Source organism: Amyelois transitella, chromosome 22 (assembly GCF_032362555.1).
Source record: "Amyelois transitella isolate CPQ chromosome 22, ilAmyTran1.1, whole genome shotgun sequence".
Lineage (NCBI taxonomy): Eukaryota > Metazoa > Arthropoda > Insecta > Lepidoptera > Pyralidae > Amyelois > Amyelois transitella.
This window is the reverse complement of record NC_083525.1, coordinates 6,463,633-6,486,902: the sequence shown is the minus strand read 5'-3', so window position 1 is coordinate 6,486,902 and position 23,270 is coordinate 6,463,633. Positions and strand designations below refer to the sequence as shown.

General features: G+C 35.2%; 1 protein-coding gene across 1 annotated transcript in view; it reads right to left on the bottom strand.

Annotated features, from left to right (window-relative positions):
• The window catches only part of LOC106129923 (ras-like protein family member 10B), a 47,626-nt gene that overhangs the window by 7,340 nt on the left and 17,016 nt on the right, over positions 1–23,270 (bottom strand). The window contains exon 2 of the mRNA XM_060950773.1: positions 22,625–22,702. Within this exon, the coding sequence (XP_060806756.1) occupies positions 22,625–22,694 (70 nt within the window). The 5' untranslated portion in view covers positions 22,695–22,702. The remainder of the gene's footprint in view (positions 1–22,624; positions 22,703–23,270) is intronic.

Below are 23,270 nucleotides of genomic sequence, written 5' to 3'. Positions count from 1 at the left end.
CGAACGTATCAAACCTTGATCAAATCGGAGACGTTAGCAAAAGGTCTGGTCAAAAGTACCCGAAACCGATGAGCTTGCATGAAGAGAGTTATGAGTGTGGATGAAGCGAAGTATGGATGTGGTCTCTGCCTACCCCTCCGGCGAGGCGATCCCTCCGAAAGAGGCGTGATTTTATGTATGTATGTAACTCTTACACATCATAGTCTTGAAAAGACTAAAAAGCTACGTTCAGCTCTACGGCTTACTGATAAAATTGAGATCAAATAGTAACAGGTTGCTAGTCCATCGTCTAAAAGAAGAATCCCAAGTTTATTAGCCTCTTTCTTGATTGTCTTTTACAGTCTGAACGGAAGAGAAGCAGTTGGCACTACAAGTATTTTTTCGCTAGCAGGCATGGAAGACAATAATATAGTTAACCATTAATGCTAACAAAGAGGATTCAATTTGTCTATTCTTAGCAAAGAAAATGTATAAAATTAAATGGTTCCAAGACCAACACAGCTAATGGACCGTCTCGGTGGAGGCGTTTCGCGAGATAATTAAATCACTTAGTATCAATTTCTTTTAACGGATAAAATCCTTGAGATATAAGACTCGAATTTTCTATTCTTATGAAAGAATCTATATTTAATATACAGCTGTAGTAAAATTACATTTTTAATATCCGTTACTGACAAAGAATATATTAATAATCCGGCATTCGATCACTTTGTTGTCTCTTCAAAATGAATATGTTTTTACTTAAAACGACTAAAATAGATATCTTCTTACTTTTAATGAAGTACATGACAATTTAGAGAATGACTCATTTTTTTTAAACGGTCTACATAGATACATATAATCATGCCTATAGGTATCCCTTACGGGGTAGACAGAGCCAACAGTCTTGAAAATACTGATAGGCCCGCTCAGTCGTATGGCAACTTCATTGTTTCCTTAAAAAACCACGACTTATTATTAGGGTCGCTTACATTAATACCGTAATTATTTATTTTATACTTCAGATGACGGAAAATCATATCAAACAAAATAACTTTCTCCTATCCATTTTACAAGACAAACTTTTACACCTAAATCTGTGAAGACGAAAACCTTTTGTATAATCAGCGTGCCTCATTTTACTCATTTTTGTATACATAACTTAAAAAGGTTGGTATCCAATTTCACAGGAGAATCACAAAGGTACAAAGGGAGGTTACATCACACACATTTTCCCTCGAGGCACGATAAAGGGAACCGTTTAATATGATACGCTACAATGCGCCGGGAAGACAGGTGTCATATCTTAACCTATTATTCACGCCGTTATATTTTTGTCACAGTTTTTATCATATTATTTCTTCTTTCACTCTTGGGAGAGCAGTTGTAGGCATAATAAGACGGACATAGATATCTTCAGGGATATGCTAATAAACTTGGGATTCTTCTTTTAGGCGACAAGCTAGCGACCTGTCACTATTTGAATCTCAATTCCATCATTAAGCCAAACAGCTGAACGTGGCCTATTAGTCTTTTTAAGACTTTTGGCTCTGTTTACCCCGCAAGGGATATAGACGTGATTATATGTATGTATTTATGTATAGTGCCGTGTGGTTCCCGGCACCAATACAAAAAAGGATAGGACCACTCCATCTCTTTCCCATGGATGTCGTAAAAGGCGACTAAGGGATAGGCTTACAAACGTGGGATTCTTTTTTAGGCGATGGGCTAGCGACCTGTCACTATTTGAATCTCAATTCCATCATTAAGCCAAACAGCTGCACGTTGCCTATCAGTCTTTTTAAGACTGTTGGCTCTGTCTACCCCGCCAGGAATATAGACGTGATTATATGTATGTATGTAAGTAAAGATATCTTCACGATGTGAGCCTCGTTGGCAGCCTGTTTGCGACAGTACGATACGCGGTTTCCCCAATACGAATTTCACTTCTCCAGCTTCAAATGAGTGGCAGCATGGTCCACTCCACTTTTTCCTTGCATGAGCAGTCGCTTTACTTTGAAATACTGTTGATTGGCGCTTTCATATAATGTCCATTATGAGTTAATGATAAATGTTGCTCTTTTATATGCCATGAGAGATGGGTCTTGGAGTGATCTTAAGTGAAGTTTGCTTCTTAACATCAGCAGTGTTTAATTCCTAAAGGAGCTAGAATGGTGCGTTACAGATTGATACATACATAGCACGTCTATATCCCTTACAGGGTAGACAGAGTCAATAGTCCCGAAAAGACTGAATGGCCACGTTCAGCTTCTCGGCTTAATGATGGAATTGAGATCCAAATAGTGACAGGTTGCTAGCCCATCGCCTAAAAAAAAGGATCGCAGTTTTATGCCTATCCCTTAGTCGCCTTTTACGACATTCATGGGAAAGAGATAGAGTGGGCTTATTCTTTTTTGTATTGGTGCCGGGAAACACACGGCACAGATTGATCCAACTTTATATACACAGAAATGCCACGAACAAACGCGGTTAGCTCTAGAAAAGCTGGGTTTGATCGAGTTAATTCGAGTTAGGTTACAAATAAATTATTGTAGCTCATTCACATAGGTTCTAACACGCACGTTACATTTTATTGCCGATTTTTCGGTTGCGTGTCCGAGGTCATGATCATGAAATAATGAATGAATCAAATTGGTGGATAAGATACAAATGATGGGCGTCACTTTTTATCCAATCATTTCTTCAACCATTTATTCCTTTCATCTTTTATTCATTAGCCTCCGAACTAGGATTTCAAACAAAATATTACCTTAGTGAAAGAGAAACAAATTGTGAAATAAAATTACGACTGCAAAATGACAAACAAAAATGTCGAAAAGGGTTGTCGTACCAATAAGGTTTATTTTCGGTGCCTTTGAAAATATGGATGTAATCAGCTCTTGGAATTGCTCCGGAGAAGTAAATCAAAACAAGCAGATAGAAAATTGATTCTGTAGCGGGAGATATGCTTCGGTTATTTTATCTTGAATCTTTGTATCATTTGCATGGAGACTGATGTAGTCGAAATATTTTATTTTTGTTTGTCAATTGTTTTTTTTTCACAATATTTATTCCTTCCAATATTAAATAACAAAGTTTTTTACTTTTACCTTTGCTTTGCTTTTATGGAATAATGTCACTCTATAAAATAAAGCCGTTGTATAAAATTTTATCAAAATTGGTCAAATTAATAAAATTCTTCCTATGTGTTTCATTCTTTTACATATGTAAATAAAACCAAGTCGTTATCCTTAACGAGGTAGACAGAGCCAATAGTCTTATAAATGCCACGTTCAGCTATATGGTTTGAGGGAATTGAGATAAAATAATAATTTTAATTTATTCAAAGTGAAAAATAACTACGTAAATATCTCTTGCTATAGACATCGTAGGTGGAGATTATAGATTGAATGCACTTACTTACTGCATGAAATTCTCAAGTAGTAGGAATGTCAAACCTGCCAGCCGCGTGCAAAGTTTTCGTCACGTCAAAATGAAGTATGCAGTTGTCGCGTATAGTCTAGTTTCGGTATCAATGAGCCTTTATCGTGGCATACTTTGATGGTAATATTTCTATGGTCTAGTGCATAAATGTAGGCAAAAATATGTAATGTAACATATCCCAAATCTGATCAGAGATTTGGTTTATGGTCTCAATCTATATGGTTTTTTTCATGTATATTTCTCCTAGCTGTGCCCGCTTCGACTCCAACTTCGTCTGTCTTCTTAACACCTTTAACTTATAACGTTATTCCAATATCTAAGTCATAATACTGCAATAAGTTTCGTGAAAATCTATTCTAATCTACAAGTGAATTTGCAAAACGCAAATTTGTTACAAATTATCAAATTTGTAAGTGGTACATACGTTATAAAAAATGTATTCCAATCGCCATCCAATACGTTGCTGCCATAAAAACGTGCGAATAGGAACTAAAATAGCTCTTGATGGAGTGAAATGGGAACCAATCGACCATATTGAAGCGATCTCCTGGCTTTTATATCGCCGCTATAAGAGTTCATTTGCATTGAAAGCGAATTCTTTTCCCAGTTATTGAAAAATGTGGTATTACAGCATAGCATATTACACTACCCTTATCAGATGAGCTTGCGTGCAAAAGAGTGAGTGAGAAAAAAGTACGCAGAGATCGGGGATAGTAGAAAATTTGTAGTTTCTGATACCACTCGGGGAAAGAGGTGTGAAATTTTATAATTACAAATAAAGCATGCGAAATTGAAACTGCTCTATTCGATATAAATTTTTTTGTGTCAACGTATATGGTCAAGTTTTAATGTCTATCTTGAAAGACAAGGTCTTAAGTTAGTAAATATTACAAGATTACCATTGTCCTAAGATACAGATATTAAATATAATAATATCTCTCCTTAAATAGTTACCTCTAAATATTTTAATGTGAAAATAAATAAATACTAAATGAGCATTTGAAGTTTGGCTTCTGTACCAGTGGAATAAACATAGACATGAATAAATTTTACCTAATCTGCATTTACTGATCCAGATTGGGCGAAATGCTAATGTATTTGGGTTACAGCATAAAATTAACAATAACACTGACATAAACAACAAACCCAAACACATGCCTTTCGCTATTTTGTAATAAAATCATGATATAAAATGATAAATGTATTAACGGGTACACAAAGCAAATTGAATATGTACTTTTTTATAAAAACAAAAACGTTAGCGAAAGGTCATGTCAAAAGTACTGAAAACCGCCAAGCTTGCATGAAGAGAGTTATGAATGTGGATGAAGCGAAACAAGCATGTAGGGATCGCGGCAAGTGGAAAGATGAAGTCTTTGCCTACCCCTATGGTAAAGAGACGTGGTTTCATGTATGTATATCCGAAAAGAGGCCGCGTCGTCATTACTAGCAAAGGTATACTGTATGTACCTATGTTAGTAATGCAAAAACTTACTACTTTCTTGTTCAAGAGAACGTTCAAGAGAAGTATTTAATTATCGTAAAAATAGCATCACCGCACATGTTTCAAATTTACTTTGAGGCTAAATTTGCAGGGGAACTCATATAATAATAAAGTCAAGAATAATTCAAACCACCAACAAAGTTCATTGAACCGCATTTTTTTAAATAGTACAGATCTCAAAGATTTTCCTTTGACGTGTCCACGGGCTCCGAAAACTCTTATAATTACTGAATTTATTACTTTCCATAGTAATTACTTTCAACAACCTCATTCATTATGTTTAAAAAGAAAAGTTTATCAGAATTTATTAAGAGGCTTAATTATAACTCGACAGCAAAGGGTAAAAAAAACCTACCTAGGTATATATTTATTTATTTTAATATATTGATTTAGTTTGACCCCACATAAAGTTCTCTGTCAGACCCAATGGTTGATTGGTAGATAATGGTTCTAGCATTAAGTCCGCATAAGTAATTGTACTATTATACTTGTATTTTGTGCAATGAACTTTAAATAAATAAATAAATAAAAAAGGTATATTTAGACATACTTTCCGAACGTGGCCTTTCAGTCTTTTCAAAACCGTTAACTCTGCCTACCTCATAAGGACATGACTATAAGTATGTAAGTAGTTACAGCTTCGGTTATCAACCGGTGCACAGGTGTTTCACGAGAGAAAAACGTCAAGACATGCACATCCTATCGCCATTTACCAAAGACTTTTTTCTGAGTTCTGCGTACATTAGTTTTATTACTAAACAAATTCTCTGACAATGAGGGAAAACATCGCGGAGAAAGCCCCACCTTCGGGCAACTGGATGATGGAATCGTAACGCGTAAAAACGTTTCACTTACACAAAACATTATTTATTTTAAAAGCCTGTTTATCAAATTATTAAGCTTGATTTCGTTAATCCTTTAACAACTTTGCTATTTATAGAAAGTTTTGACAGGCATTTAGACTTGGAGGTCCAATACCGTTGTTTTTGTCAGTAACTTTAAGATATTTATAACGAAATGCTTCTAATAACTTGCGCATTTTAGCCATAATGGTAACCTAATCCAATCCCGGACCATGGTCATAAAGGGTACTCCGGGCTCCTCTCCAGAAAGGTGAGGATGTAACTAGGACTAATGCCAGGAGGAAGAAGCTTCTTATATTTTAACAAAGTTACTTTCAGGACAAACAGAGGGACGGATTTTTACTATTTTTTATGGATATACCTAGTTTTTTCATCGAGGTCAATCATAGACTTATTTTTCTAAATATCCCCTTGTGAGCAATCCTTTCATATTTTTATCTTTGCAGTTATTAGTTCTTTATTAACAATTAAATAAATTGAAATGAAAAATTATGGGGTTCAAAATTTTACTTTTTCAATTCTTCTCTATGCATAGAAAAACAACAATAAGCAAAGGCAAATGTGGTGAAGGTGTGTGCCAATTGAAATCGATTTATCATATCTTGACTCCAATTGGTATATTGGCAGCCATATTTTTATATAGTTTTTAAGCACTTTTTTTGTACACTTTTGAAGTAGTTTGTTTGAAGGGATACATAAAATTCACAGAAAAGTGATATAAAAAAAATACCAGATATACAGTTGACTTACCGAGAATTTTATTCGGTTTTGTACAATTTCCCCTAGCGTTCTCATCTTCTTTATCTTGTTTTGACGTGTTATCAAATCTATTCATCTCCGTAGAAACTCGCACACATCACATAATGTACAGAACATTATAATAATCACACAAGTTCTTGACTTATCACTTCACACGCATATTTTCAGTTAGGTGTCAATAAAAAAAAATCAATAGAAATTATTACTTTAAAACACTTAAAATTTTTATGTTATCTGTGCATTCCATTTTAGAACTCTATTTTATTTTTTTATCAACCGAAGACTTCATCACTTCCAAACTCAAAATAACGGTTCGATTTGCGAAAATTTGGCGGGAAATATTCGCGCGCACGACGCATCTGCCCGCTCTGGATTTCCAGGGAGGACTGAAGTACATCCCACCCACTCCCGTCTGTCTGTTGTATCCTTTTTGTGAATAGAAATTGCAGGTTCTAAAGCATTTAGCATTCATCAGTTTTTCATCTCTTCATTGTATCAAGTTGAAATTAAATTTCGCCATGTTTAAATTTTTCATTAAGCACAATTTAATTTTGCTGTTCTTATTCGGGTGTGAATTTCTTTTTCATTGCAACAATATTGTTAAGATGTGATTATTTCCTTTCTTTTATAAATATGATTCAAGGTTTTTGATTTATTCTGTCTTTTGATTTTGAAAAAATTGTGCCGTGTGGTTCCCGGCACCATTACAAAAAAGAATAGGACCACTACATCTCTTTCCCACGGATGTCGTAAAAGGCGACTAAGGGATATGCTTATGAACTTGGGATTCCTCTTTTAGGCTATGGGCTAGCAACCTGTCACTATTTGAATCTCAATTCTATCACTAAGCCAAATAGCTGAGCGTGGCCTATCAGTTGTTTCAAGACTGGTGGCTCTGTCTACCCCGCTAGGGATATAGACGTGATCATATGTATGTATGTTTGATTTTGAATGTTTCTAACAGTATATCTACTTACTAGTATTTTGAAAACTTAGAAGCTTGCCTGATAGTTAGAAATACAAGGACCAGTCTTCAGCAGGCCCCAAGCCTGCTGAAGACCGTGATTCAGAAGTGGGAATACCAGAATTATCTTGTATATTTAACAGACGATGAATTTAAATGTAATATAGTAGAACCCTAAACTAAGTATAGGTTGCATATTGTATTGATATAATCGCTAACCAAACGGCATTAAGTGGTCAAATCTACGCTTAAGCAGAATTTGAGTCACAATTATTGTACAAACTTAAATTATATGTAAAGTCTACGTTTAAAACTATAATCATATAAGATGATAAATAAATAATTTAATCTCATTTAATAAATAAAAATGATAAATAATTTAATCAAGTCTCTAGAGCAATGTTTTTAATTTTCACGTAAATGTGTTGCCTCTATTCACAAAAACAAATAAATACCGGGAAAGGAACGAGGTTTTTTTTCATTCGAGGATGACAAATGTCCAGTCGTTTATCACCGTCAAACAATGGGCGGGAAAATAGGGGATCATCCGAATTAATGAATTTCGCACAGATAATATCGTACTCTGATACAAAATATAAGTGACCAAGTAATAAATTGATTGCATTTTCGGACGGATTGGATTACCCGTGCGGTTTTCAGCAGAATATGAAACTAATTACACTATTTCTCTCTGAATATCTTTGGAGATGACAAAAAGAAAAATTAGAGACATTCTGGTAAAAAATAAACGTGCCAATACATAAATAAATCAGACAGACTTGCTACAGACAGAACAGTCTGCAGAGTCAGTCAGTCAATAGAGTAGTTACCATCCCGACGAGCTTGCAACACAAACAACTGACAACGTCGATCTTTAAAAAAATTTACTTCCTGCCATTAGCCATGCCAAAAACCCTTTTAACCAAACACAAAAGCAGTGTAGCCAACAAACACTTTTTGAACTTACGTAAAAAGGGCTCTCCATTTTTTGTGCAATTTAAGCGGGTTGAAGGCTAAAACCAATATTTTGTTTCCAACTCACGCCTCTCAACAGTACTTTTCACTCGAAAAGGTGAAAAGCAAAGTTTACAGGCGTCGATTTCCAGTTGAAAACTTCGCTAATCCAGTAACCTTATGCTCAACGCTACGCTTAAGGCCGCCTTTACATTAAGTAGCAAAAAGCGCGCTGCTGTAGCGTTATTTTCAACCTAATGTGAAGGCGCTCTAAAGCTGGTTTCAGAGTGACGCTGGCGAGACGTGCTGTTAAACAGTGCCGGCCACGCGCGCGCGCTTACAAAATTACACTAAGATAATAAAAACGCGTGACTCTGAAATAGGCATAAGGTCGGTATAGCTTCTTATCTGTGTTCAATATACGGGTTTAGAATGCATAATGCCGAGTTTACTTTATGGTAAGTACTATTTTACAATGTCGTTTATTTTCTTAATATCAAGCCTTTCTTTGAGTAAGGAAGTATTTACTGAATTATGCCCGTACCGACCTGCCCCCGTAGCATGGCACGCGCGACGCCGTTTTTATCGCGCGAAAAACTATTGCAGTTTCGCTTTTTATTGTTACGTGAATCGAAGAAAAAATATTATTTATGTGTATAAATATTCTTTCTGCAATTTCTGCTTTTCTTTCGCGCTTAATTTAAAAAGCAATCAAGGTATTCTTATGTATGCGATCAAGGCATGACATTGTGCTAAAAGTAATTAATACCGTAACAGATTAGTTAATAATTATAAAGTTAGCATACATTAATAGTATAAATTAGTATACATCTCGCATAATGTAAACTATACTATAAGTATAATGTATACTAAACTGAATTAATCTTCGCATAATGTAAACTATACGTATATACTTCTGATCTCTTTATTATTTATGCTTTAAATGTAGCTGTTTTCTTGCCAACTTTCCGTTACTTTGTGAAGTTTTGTAACGAACACGAAACAAATTTGTGTAAGAGCGTTCAAAACTTTTTGAACATTAAGTGAAGTATAAATGATTTCTTTAGCGCATTTGTGGTATAATTGATGATCTGTTTATTAAGCTCCTTTCTAAATACATTATATAAAAATTATACTCACTGATTCAATTGACTGACATATTAACGGACAGCTGAACCAAATCACGATCGTTTATTTGAACCTATTTGTGTAGCCTGTGAAAAATGTAGGCATTGGTAACACAATAAAATAGTATTTTTCTTAGTCTTGAAGCCCGTTCAATTTCCTTCCCTCCTGTTCTATTTTTGGCTAAAATATAGAAGAGTATTTTAGGTAAAAATATTAAATCTTCGAAATATCAGAATAGTAACCGTAATGTCACGTCGAAGCTGAACACGCCAATCCCTCGGGCAATAACGCAAAAAGCCGGAGTCCCGATTGAAAACTGATTTATCAAGTGAACGGTATGCGCTCTGCTCCCGACAGGTGAACCATCCGGAATACATTTCACTAAATATGGATGATACCAATGGTGTATTATTCAGAATCGAATATTAAACGCTAGTTTGTCTACGAGTAATATTGAGTCAGACGCCAATTTCTAAAACTAACCAGCATACATACATACCATCACGCCTGCTTCCCATTGGGGGTAGGCAGAGACTATGGATTTCTACTTGCTACGATCCTAACAGACCTCTCCCGCTTCCTCCAAACTCATTACTCTTTTCATGCACATTCGATGATTACTGGTAGTCCTAACATATCCCTTTTTCAATAGGTATAATAATTCTGAAAATATGTAAAAAGTATGCTAGATTTCTTAAAAATCAGTAGATATCGTAGTAGTTTTTATACCAGTTACAAGAAAAAATACTTATATTATGTGAACAAAAAGCGAATGCCGATAATTTGACGTGCATAACAACAAGACTTCAGAACGTCGGTGGTCGAATAGGTAAGGTGTCTTGTTAAAACGTGGTTGCGCTGAAAGGCACCGGTTCGAATCCCACCGCGGCCATGTACCAATGACACATTTTCAAAACTATGTACATTAGTTTGAATAATAACTGATGCTCTTATGGTAAGGAAAAACATCGCGTAGAAACCTACACAATCAGACAACTGGATGTGTAATCATAGATGTAGTACGGGTTAGGTTAACCTGCAAAGGGCAACCCTTTTTGTTAACGAATGAATGAACGATTTATTTGAATTAACTGAGGTCAGATAGGAGTCGTTTCGTGTAGTACCTGACTTTATTGACGTTTCGTATAGAAATCTAGGATCCATTCTCAAAGGCATACCCCGGGCTCCCCTCCAGAGAGGTGCAACCGGGACTATAGCCAGGAGGAAGAACAAGAGTTTGGAGAAAAGTACATAATCGTATATTGGGACATGTAGACAAACACGTATATTCCTTTATCTAAACACATATATGTTCAACTGCAATACCTTTCAGAAGAGTACAGGAAAAAGCACTTAACACACCGATATCAATTTCATTTTCAATGCGAACACAAAAGGTACATTCCCGGCACATTATTCAACAACCATTCCCATTTCCCAGTCGAACTTTATCTGGGAAATATAAAATTCTTTAAAACTAACGGATCTTTCAGTGCTACAATATGGTGTAGTAATACATACAGACATAATTACGTTCATATCCCTTCATCCTATCCTATCATTCTTGAAAATCTTGGCCAATTAGTCTTTAAAAAGACTGACAGGCCACGTTCAGCTGTTTGGCCTAATGAAAGAATTGAGATCCAAATAGTGACAGGTTGCTAGCCCATCGCCTAATAGAAGAAAGCCAAGTTTATAAGCCTATCCATTGAAAAGAGATGGAGAGGTACTATTCTTTTTCTATTGGTTCCGAGAACCACACGGCAAAACTAATACATCCCAACTAAAATTATTAATGCGAAAGCAAATTAGTTTATTTTTTACTTCCTCACCAACCAATCTTGAAACTTTACAAACGGCCAAGCGTTTTTGGCTTTGACTGTATTTCCCTTTTAGAGGGACTTCGCTCCCTTGGTTTTGAGAAGAATAAGACGCTTAAGATGGACTAAGACTAATTTTACTATGTTCACACAAAATTTTATCAAAATCCGTCTAGCGTTTTAACTGGGAAAGCGTAACAGACAGCTTGCTTGCGTAATATCATAACTTTTCTAAAAAAATATTTCCTTAAATACACAGTTAATTAATTTGACAACAAAGGGTTGAAAATTTTCTTTAAACTCGTTTTGTAACTATCTACGTTATATAAAGGAATTCATGAAAATAAACGATGAAATATAATTAATAAATTAGAAAAACATCTAAATATTCTTTCCCTTGACTGACTTTAAGAATCCGTGCTTTAAATCAAGCAGATGGCACATTTTATTTTCTCTTTGCTACCAGACATCACGAAAGCTTTAAATAAACTTTATAAATACCTTTCTATAAAGGACAGTTAACAACCAAATTTATAAACCTTTGTTCACACTAAATAAATTTATACTTATACTTCCACCACAGAAAGCCCCAAGATGCAGTTACGACTTAACTTTTTTCAACTTTCCCGACTGTTCTCACAAGAAATAATCTGGAAATATAACCTTCTTTTATACGTTCCGTGGGACGTGCCGCGATCTTAAGGCTTACCTGTAAGCTTGAAGTACCTACAATGAGATAAAAACATACATACATCCAGTAGATGTAGTTTTTTATTTAAAATCCTAGTTTCGATTTTGTTTGTAAATTTGTACAGCAGATTTTAATGAATCTTTTCCAAATCAATTACTCGCTGGATTACTCACTGGGAAGTCCAAGCATCTCGTTGTAATCAAGATTACTTCAAATAAATGATTGTTTTTTTCATCAAATATAGGTACATTATATTTCTATATCACATATATAATTTGCAATGTCCAATCTATAGTAAAACTGCTCTTCATTCATTTTATTTTTTTATTCTAGAAATCACTAGATACCTCCTTTTCCTTATAATAGGCAATCTGTTCGTCATATTATTATCAATCTTTTTTTTTTCAATAAAAGTGAATCTATGTTCTGCGATCATTCCATGAAGTACCAACTGCTTTTCATTCCGTTCAGAATGTTTAAAAGGCTATACGTGGAATTCTTCTTTTAGGCAATAGGCTAGTAACCTGTCACTATTTGAATCTCAACTCCATCAACAAGCTTCAGTTGAATGTGACCTTTCTGTATTTTCGAGACAGTCGCCTCTATCTAACTTCAAGGGGCAAATAAGTGATTATATGTATGTAATATATGAACATTCTTCCTTACAGGCGGCTCTTAAGAGAGTTCCCTATCTGTGACACCTCACGCACAGCCGCCTGCTTATATCCAGATAAGAGTGGATGTACATGAATGTAACGAAAATTATTTTCCATTAGAGGATACTCCGCTTGCTTTTTGGGTATTACAGCAGCGACTAGCGAATTTCCCGTGCAGTGTGACCGGCACTTTAGAATAAGAGTTCTGACCACTCGTATCTGACCAGCCTCCATCACTCACCTTCACCTCCTTAGTTTCTCTTATTCCTTAGTTATTTAGTTAAGTTTTTTTTTATCTTTGATTATTAAGACAAATATACTTATAATAATAAATTAACATTCCTGATGGGGTAGGCAGAGACTAAACCATTCTACTTTACTATCCTTTCTTCTTCTCTTCCTTCATCCACATTCATCAGTCTTTCCGAGTAAGCTCCTCGGTTTAGACTACTATTGTTTCGTAAAAAACACGTAATTCAAAATCACGAGCTGAACGAACCATCCATTTGATACTAAAGTATATGTTATATACGAACTATAGTCATTCCGTTTTACTGCGAGTGGAACCCAAACCCCGAACCCCGAGGCTCACATAACCCATAACCCAAGTTTATGTCGCTGCCTACTCGACCGTTCCGGTGGTTAACAAAAGCGAACGTGATTTTTGTACAAATAGGTAGCTTTCCTTTTTGTAATGACATTCAAATAAGAGTACCGATTTACATACATATAATCACGTCTATATGCCTTGCGGGTAAGACAAAGCCAACTGTCTTTTAAAGAACGAAATTTCTTACTTATTTTAAGCGACGGTTTAGCAACCTATCACTATTTGAATCTCAATTCTATCATAAAGCCAAACAGCTGAACGTGGCCTGTCAGTCTCTTCAGGACTGTTGGCCCTGTCTACCCCGCAAGGGATATAGACGTGACTATATGTTATGGTCCACCTTTTGAAAAACTTAGATTAAATGCAGTGTCATACCTCATTCGCTATAAAGACAAGATATCAACTTTAAACTTCAACCCAAGATAAAAGTGATATTAATTAAAACCAAAAACTGCTGTAAAATTTTCATAGCACCTGCTCGTTGCAAAATTTTAATTAAGCAATGCACTAAAGGATCCGGGTATTACCGGGTGAAACTGCCGTAAAAACGAGTCAGTGTTTCAATAAAATTAAAGTGAGTATGGATGTTTAATAAGTCTTTAGCGTCTTATGGGAAAATTCGCGATAATCCATGTTTCATTTTTTACGGCATCCATGAGAACGCGATGAAGTGGTCTTATTTTCTTATTGGTCTTTTTTGTATAAATGCCGGGAACCACACGGCACCAATAACCCGTATATATTTTCGGTTCGTCGTCGCTTACGGAGGAAGTAAGGGAAAGCACATACCTATAACTCTCATGTCTACGCCTTTACCATCCTTTATATACATATATTCCTATACTGTGCTTGTACTTTATTTATTAAAAGTTTCGTCTCTAAAATATTTAAAATACAACAGTATCAAAACAAAAAAAATCCTTGATTAAATTTAAAGTATAAAAATTCCATTATATTTTTGTTTAATTCCTTCGTTCATATTCTTAGCATACTTTCAATTCCCAAATCCAAACATCTCTCTCTCTCTCTCTCTCTGGAATTAAAGTAGATAAGCCTATTTCCTTCTACAGAGCCGCTCCTGTCTGTATCCGGGATAGTCATCTCCTGGTTCATTGGGAGCCATAATTGCTCCACCCGTTTCTTCCCTTCGACTTAACTCTTAGAATTTTATTTTTACGTAGCCAAATAGGTAGTATGTATCTACGTATAGGTATTTAGGATTTAGTTAGTTGAGTTCTCAGAATTCATAATAATTTCATTTCATTTAACATCAAACGATAATTGTTAATACCCAAAATAGATAGATATTAGATATACAACGAATATTCGGCAACTATTCGGTATGAGGCGAAATCACTATTTGTTGCATCTCTAGTAAATATCTAAAATACCTCGTAATAGTTCGTATGTTTACCTCAGGAAGTCTTGCGGAAGTGCTTGTTAGAATAAATTATAGATATTTATAACCAAGACAAATTTACACCACTGCCGTCAAAAACATCAAAGGGTCGTGATCAAAGAAACAATAATATTCAAATCCACCCATCTTTGAGCTTGTCAAGTTGCCAGAGACATAGAACTAGCTAGATACACCCTCTCTTTCATCTTTTTGTACCGGGAGGTTGCAATGTTCACCATTATGCTTCAGCCAATTAGCTTGATATACCCAACTGTATGAAAACGAAGGGTGTCTTGTTTTTTTTTTGTGTAATGCAAAGTTAACAGGGATGAAGTTTGTTTTTTATCTTTTTGTTCAATTAACTACGTTAGAAGTTACAATTTTATACTTCAATTGGTGAGAATCAAAACAGATGATACCTGTTTGCAACGCAATTTGGCACACTAATTTTCCTACAGTCAATGAATGACTCAAAAATATGGCACCTAATTTATACAAGCCAAAAATTCAGGGGTATCAACTTTCTTTGCAACTCATGTGAGAGAGAAACAGTTGCGGTGTCTCACTAAATTATTTCAGTCTGTGAAAGGTACCTATTCGTATTGCAGAATTTGTGTCATCTTAGTATTTCCTTTGAGAACGGAGCAATTTGTGAGATTTGAAATCAAGATGTCGGAAATTTTGAGTGCGGAACTTGAATTCGGCCTTGTGAAGTGCGTAGAGCTAGCTACGTACGAGTAGGTATTTGTTGGATTAGATACAAAAGTGTAATTGTTATAAGAAAAATACGGAGATTACTAGCGTATGCTACATTTTTATCGTGAAAATCATCTTTTTCCAAATTGATTAACCAAGCCGTCATTATTATTTTTGATTTAACTAGTGATATAAACAATTAACCACTTCAAGTCTATATTTAAGTCATAAAGCTAAACGTGGTCTTTTAGACTTAAGGCACTGTCCCTCCGTAGGAAAAGACGTGATTATATGTATATATGTAGTTTCAAATAATAATCTGCATTGCTGTATTTGCTCAAAAGTCGCTTATATCCAAAAAGACCCGCGCTGGAAGATTTCAATTTGCCAAAGAAACTTGGCAAGCGCAATATTCCAGATTGCTAGCCGCATTTTTGCGGCTGCCTATACGCTGCTCTCACAAGAGGCCATATACTGCAATTCTAAACCTCAATATCATATTTTCATTTACTTTCAAACTATAATCTTATTTCTATAAAAGAAAATACTAATAACTTATACTTACATTATTTTTATAAAAGAAAATATTAATAGCCGCGTGTACTATTACTGATATTACTATAGTCATCATATGGCTGGAGTGATTAAGATATTACATAATGGTATATGATACCTTTTGAGAATTAAACATCTATACTTATATTATAAAGCTGAAGAGTTTGTTTGTTTGAACGCGCTAATCTCAGGAATCACTGGTTCGAATTGAAAAATTCTTTTTGCGTTGAATAGACCATTTATCAAGGAAGGCTTTAGGCTATATAACATCACGTTGCAACTTTAAGGAGCAAAGAAATAATGGAAAATGTAAAAAAAGGGGGAAAATTATTCATCTTTGAGATCCACGCGGACGAAGTTGCACAGCTAGTAACTAATAAGAAAGTAGATCTAGCGGAGATAAGGGCATGAGTAGGCCAAATGATACGTTATTTTCAAGGCAGCACTTATCAAATTTGTATAAAACGGCATGGGCTAGCCTCGAGATAGTTTCTTGGTCTATAATTACTAGCTTAACGAAACTACCTGTATTATTATACTATGTAGATGAAATAGCCACATTACCTCAAGAACATCGACCTGCCGGGACTGACTTTTATTTAACCATACTTTAACTATACAATATATTTTCATTTTTAATATCAGCTGAACGTGGTCTATCAGTCTTTCAAGATTGCTGACTCAGTAGACCCTACAAGGGACATAGACGTGATTATGTGAATGGAATGAAATGAATGAATGATTAATAATTTGATTTTTATACTGCCTCACTAGTCCCATTGAGTTGTCTCATATTGCGTCTAAAAGTAATGGTAAGTAATCATCAAAGACTTGACCAAGGACTCGAATCTAAGACCTCCGTCAACAGTACCATTACACCAAATAGACCGTCGCCTCCTTCAATATTATTCAAAAGGCGTAGCAACTATGAACTTTAATGACATTTCCGCCACTTCGAGGGTCCGCTAATTTCTTGGACCCAAAAGTTTTAATACAATTTCATCAAGCGCTGAATGCCGAGTTGAATATGCCACCCGATAGCCATTTAATTGAACATTCACACCATTCAGGATAACTCGCTTTGCAACTTTGGTGTGCTTCTTTGGGAAGAAATATTTTTGTTGCATTAAGTAGATAGTCATTATTTCACTGTTGTAGGTATACAGTTTTTTATTAATTGCTTTGTTAGTTCATGGTTTTACAATGAAAGCACGGCATGAGCGATCCATAGAAAGTCTTAGGCAAGTATAGTGTATGTTCGTAAATTCTTAAGTCTCATATTAATTCGACTTTAATGATACAGGCTGGAAGTCAAAAGCTTTAATTAGGTACCGAAGTTTTAACGGCCAGCTTTCTGTTAGGTTTATGAATGAACGTGAAGATATGGAGTTTTAATTATCCGAAATTATGTTCTGCTTGCTTTAATAAAGGCTGATATAAGTAACCTATGTCCTTCTCCGTACCCCAGACTGTATGTATGTATAATTTTGTGGACATCGCTTTATGGGTTTTGACGTGAAAGACGGACAAACAAACAAACAAAGTTTCTCATTTATAATATATAAGTATGGAATGGATAAGCGACTTTGGGCAGCCATTTTTCTTTCTCAATATAAACTAACGCCTTAATACGGATTCTTGGACAACATTTTAGAGTTATTTTTAGTAGTTTTATTTTTATTTGTTTGTGAACGCGTTCACAAACAAATAAAAATAAAAATCTACGTCTTTTTCTGCTATTTTTTTAATACATGATGATTGTGAATTTGCTGTTATTTATTGTGGTGCAATAAAGAGTTATTGTGTTGTATTGTCTTGTAAGTTCCTTATGGGGTCTAGGTGTGCACTAAAAGAGGAATTATCGAAATATCCGCGAAATATAAATTATCATTAAACGCGAGCAAGCCGCAGACATACTCTAGTATTAAAATTAAATCAATATATAACAAGTAAGGGTGGAATCAGCAAAGTTTCTTCGCCGTATTAATTATCAGTTTAATGGCCGCCGGGACGAATCCCTTATCATTGTTACCAATTTGTACGGAAATTACTTTGTAACTTGTTTAAATTTTACGGGTTTTACTATCAGTTTAGTTATAATGTAGTAATATATTTTGTACCAAAATTTTGTCTGAGTGGACTATTATATATATTAATAATGATGGATTTTTTTTGGAAAAGTGGCATATGTTGTATATAGATACATACTTACAACGTGCCGTAGGTACCCGGCACCAATTAAAAAAAAAGAATAGGACCACTCCTTCTCATTCCCATGGATGTCGTATAAGGCGGCTAAGGGATAGACTTATAAACTTGGGATTCTTTTAGATGATTGGCTAGCAACTTGCCACTATTTGAATCTCAATTCTATCATCAAGCCAAAAAGCTGAACGTAGCTTATAAGTTTTTTCAAGACAGTTCACTCTGTCAACCCCGCAAGGGCAATAGATATATGTATGTAAAACTTCATCTGTACTTTTATTTTGATTATACGTTCTTTAAATGAAACCGATATTCGCTTTAAACACAAGGATACAAAAGGTGTTTCTATTAGTGACAAGAGTACGTGGCGCCATCCTGTCTAAGTCGCTTGGGTGAGAACAAAACAATACCAAAACAAGTTTTTGCCAAGAGGTTTTCAAAGTGAAATAGTATTATATCTGACAACAAGATGTCTACAAAGACGATTGGAGTAGTGAATAGGCAGGAATTTTAAATGTAAATTATATTTCGTAAAATTTTATAGTAGGTACTCTGGTCAACCAAGCAATTATTATTTGAGTAAATTTTAAGATAAGTAATAACGACTGAATACATACTGGCGTTGACCTCGTAAAACATCTAGGTGCTCTATCGATAGGCCTAGAATAGTATCGATAGCTCAGTTTGGTACAATAGTATCGTAGACTACAATACTATTTATACTTATATGGAGACAACTGGACAATGGATCGGACTAGGTTAAAAAATAAATTAAAAACGAAGTACTCGTATAATACCTACAAATATCTCGAAGTTTTACAGAGTACATTACATACATACATAGATATAAAATCAAATGTTTAGCCAACCCTGTCTACCCCATATTGATATAGATAGAGATATTATATTCGTAAAAACGGAAATATATATATATAACTTTTCAGTGTAATTATTCTTATTTACTATTGTGTTGTTGTTTGTTGCTGTTGGTCTTCCTAAGACAATAAAATAAAATAATTCTGTCGGCTGACTGCACTATTTAGTAAACACGGCGGCGTAGGTAAATATGAAAACTTGAACGAGATGTGTAGCAATCTCTATTTTCGTGTTTATAGCTATGCGGCGTCCCCAGGCGCCACTCGGGCTGGCTCATTTGGCAGCTCTCCAGGAGTGCGGTACCCATTCCACTGGTAAATGTAAGCTGACAACATGATTTCATCTAAATTGCATACTTTCGCGTGTTGTATATACATTTTTAATGCAAGTACTACAAGAACGTTATGTAAAAAGGAGCTTGCGTGAAAAGAGTTAATATTATGAATGAAACGAGACAAGCATGTAGGAATCATTCCAGATACCTAAATATCCGGGTAAGAGGCATAATTGTAGCTACTTACGTTTTTCATATTTTTGTTTGAATTTTTAGAAATCTCAATTCTATCATTAAGCCAAACAGCTGAACGTGGCCTATCAGTCTTTTCAAGACTGTTGGCTCTGTCTACCCCGTAAGGGATAAAGACGTGATCATAAACAGGTTGCTAGCCCATCGCCTAAAAAAAATCCCAAGTTTGTAAGCATATCCCTCAGTCGCCTTATGGGAAAGAGATGGAGTGGTCCAATTCTTTTTTGTATTGGTGCCAGGAACCACACGGCACCGCCATGCCCTTTCTTACTGTTTATGCTAACTGATAAGTAACTATGTTACGCCTCCCGGACATACTATCACTATTCATGGCGCCTGCCAGACGGGAGCCGTGTGGACGTCGGCCAGTCAAGCTGAAATCAGGGACCGTCCAACTACGCCTCGTAAACACGAAATTTGGTTGTTGTCGGAGTCAAAAGTGTGTTGAAGTTAATAAGTGGCATGTTGCATGAGTGGAATACATACAGACAATCATATAATCACGTCTATATCCAACCAAGAGACAACAGTCTTAAAAAGACTGAAAGGTCACGTTCAGCTGTTCGGCTTTAAGATAGAATTGAGATTCATGAAATGGGCAGGTTGCTAGCCCATAGCCTAAAAGAAGAATCCCAAGTTTATAAGCCTATCCCTTAGTCGCCTTTAACGACATCCATGGGAGAGAATGATGAGGGAATGATGAAATGAAATGATACTCGATTTGAGTGGAATTTTTGTATATATTTTTTTGATTTAAGTTAACCGAACTATAAATATAACTTTTGATTGTTGTGTTTTATAATGCGCGTCTGTTAACCCAGCAAGGTACCTATAACTAAATGATATGTGTCCATTAGAAAGACTTATAAATCTAACACTTATGTTTTTGGTGATTACTAAAATTAGCAATTATTTATAACTGGCTTTGCTCGTTGCCTCGTTCTTGTGTGGGCGTTTGTCGCAATTCCCACAAAGCCAGTATTTTTCCCCCGGGAATACAGTTACTATTTATTTTACTTCTAATTTCCAGCGATTTTGTAGCCTGTCTTATCTATACTAATATTATAAAGCTGAAGAGTTTGTTTTGTTTGTTTGTTTGTTTAAACGCGCTAATCTCAGAAACTACTGAACCGATTTGAATAATTCTTTCACTGTTAGATAGTCTATTTATCGAGGAAGGCTATAGGCTACATTTTATCCCGCATTTCCTACGGGAAACGTCAACAATGCAGGTGAAAGTTGAATGAGTCGGCCATCTGCGAGATTTCCACGCGAACGCTGCGCAAACCTACAAAGATATAGTTAAACAATGTACTAAAGATGTGAAGTACTCATTTTTTGCCACAAAAAAGTCCGCGAGAGCATATATCTATCTCTTAAGGTTTACTTACAATAACCACTTTTATGTTCATTTTTAAGATTATTTTTTCATTATAAACATAAGTTATTTTGAAACCAATTTTCTTTAATTCAGTATTAATCCTTATCCAAATAAATATGTTTATTACTTTCGGCTCTTCATGTAGACTAAAATTGCCATTTACAGTATATAAATCAGACGAATAGGTTTTGAGATATAGTAGTTATAAGCAATTTGCACCGAAACATTTAATACGGCGAACCAGCGTTCTTTCTAATACGCGTCGCATAACAATTAGCAGCTATAATTGATAAAGCCGAGGAGCATGTTTGCAAAAATAAATATGATGCCCAAAATAACTATTCCACGCGGACGAAGTCGCGGGCACAGCTAGTGTATTATATGAGTTAGTATTTACAAAGGAATTCCCGAATTTCTCACGGAAATATGAATGATAGGATTTTGAGCGTACGGAGTCGTGGGCATATCAATAGCAAATTACGTTGAAGAAATTATTTACACTGAAGTGAGATATTATACAAGTTTGGATAGCTTCATAAATTATTAAACTTGTAATGATACTGTCAACAAAAGTTAGTTTTATGAGTTCGGCGGTGGTAATTCTTTTAAAGGAATAAATTATTATGATTATGAAAATATTTATAAAACTTTGGCGTTACTGAATGACTTTTGAGTGCTGAAATTTCACATTTATGTTCAACGAACTTACGGAGACTTCTTGAATTTTTTATGAGAAATTAAAAGAAAAACAGTAATTTTATTTATAACACAAGCGGTGTTACTTGGAAAAGCAATGTATTGTAGCTTTATAGGTACCTTTATTCTGTGTAATAAGGAAAATTAATATCACAGAAAGGCCTTAAGAAATTAAGATAATTGGGGAAGACCAAACAAATATGTTCTATTGACTGTGCAAAAAATAACATGAGTAGGAAGGCCGTATCAGATGTATTGTATCAGAAAATGAAAGAAATAAGAAGATACGTACGTGGTAGAAACGGACATTCTTTGTGTAAACTATTGAAGACTGGTAGGCCTAGATGAAGGAATTCAATTCATTTATTATTTTATAGATATAATTTTCATTTCAGTAAGTCAAATTCAACTATCACATTTGTCAAAACCCTAACTCTGGTTACGCAATCATTCTTACTTGAATACAATTGCAGACACACCGTAAAAGTACATATACGAGTATAACTCACAAAAGTCAATGGTACAGTCGACCGCATAATGTAAGTAGTTTCACTCGTCGTACCTTAGCCGTTCAACTACCAACTGTACCACACGGTACTTGATTTATAGTTCTTTCGAAAAAATGGATTTATCATATGTATTATGCCGTGTGGATCCCGGCATCAATACAAAAAAAGAATAGGACCACTCCATCACTTTCCCATGGATGTCGTAAAAGGCGACTAAGGGATAGGCTTACAAACTTGGGATCTTTTTTTAGGCGATGGGTTAGCAACCTGTCACTATTTGAATCTCAATTCAGTCTTTTCAAGACTATTGGCTCTGTCTACCCCGCAAGGGATATAGACGTGACGTATGTATGTATGTATCATATGTATTAAGTATGCATTTATAGGTGTGTATAATAAGATAACTTACGTATAGTATATTTCTTGTCAGAATGCCGGGAATTCCTGGCCGCCTGCGAGGTGCGCCTCTTGTACCTCATTATGTATTCTGGAACAATCGGGATTAGATTAATTGGGAACGTGCTTGGTCAATACTGATTGGATTATCTGGAAAATATTATTTCAATCAATAGATATAACATTTTGATGAAGCATTTCGATCATTAAATGAGGATTATCTGAAATAGGATGACAACTTAAAAAAAAGTGGAAAGATGTAGTCTCTGCCGATCCCTCCGGAACTGAGACATAATTTTGTGTATGTATAAAGCGATTTCTATTTATTTCAAGTATCATATTCAAATCATATTCAGAATTATTTTGCTTTTATTACGCAAAATAAAAATATTTATTGTTAGCGGCGTCGTGTCGCTGACTTAAAACTGACTCTGGGAGGAAGGAGGCTATTTAAAATAGGTGACCCTTTTTTATCTGCCCAGTACAACCTTCGAAGAGTCTACAAAGGCAAAAAAACATTACTATACATACATACGTATACATAAATCACGCCTCTTTCTCGGAGGGGTAGGCAGAGACCACATCTTTCCACTTGCCACGATCCCAGCATATGAATGTACTTCTTTCGCTTCATCCACATTCATAACTCTCTTCATGCA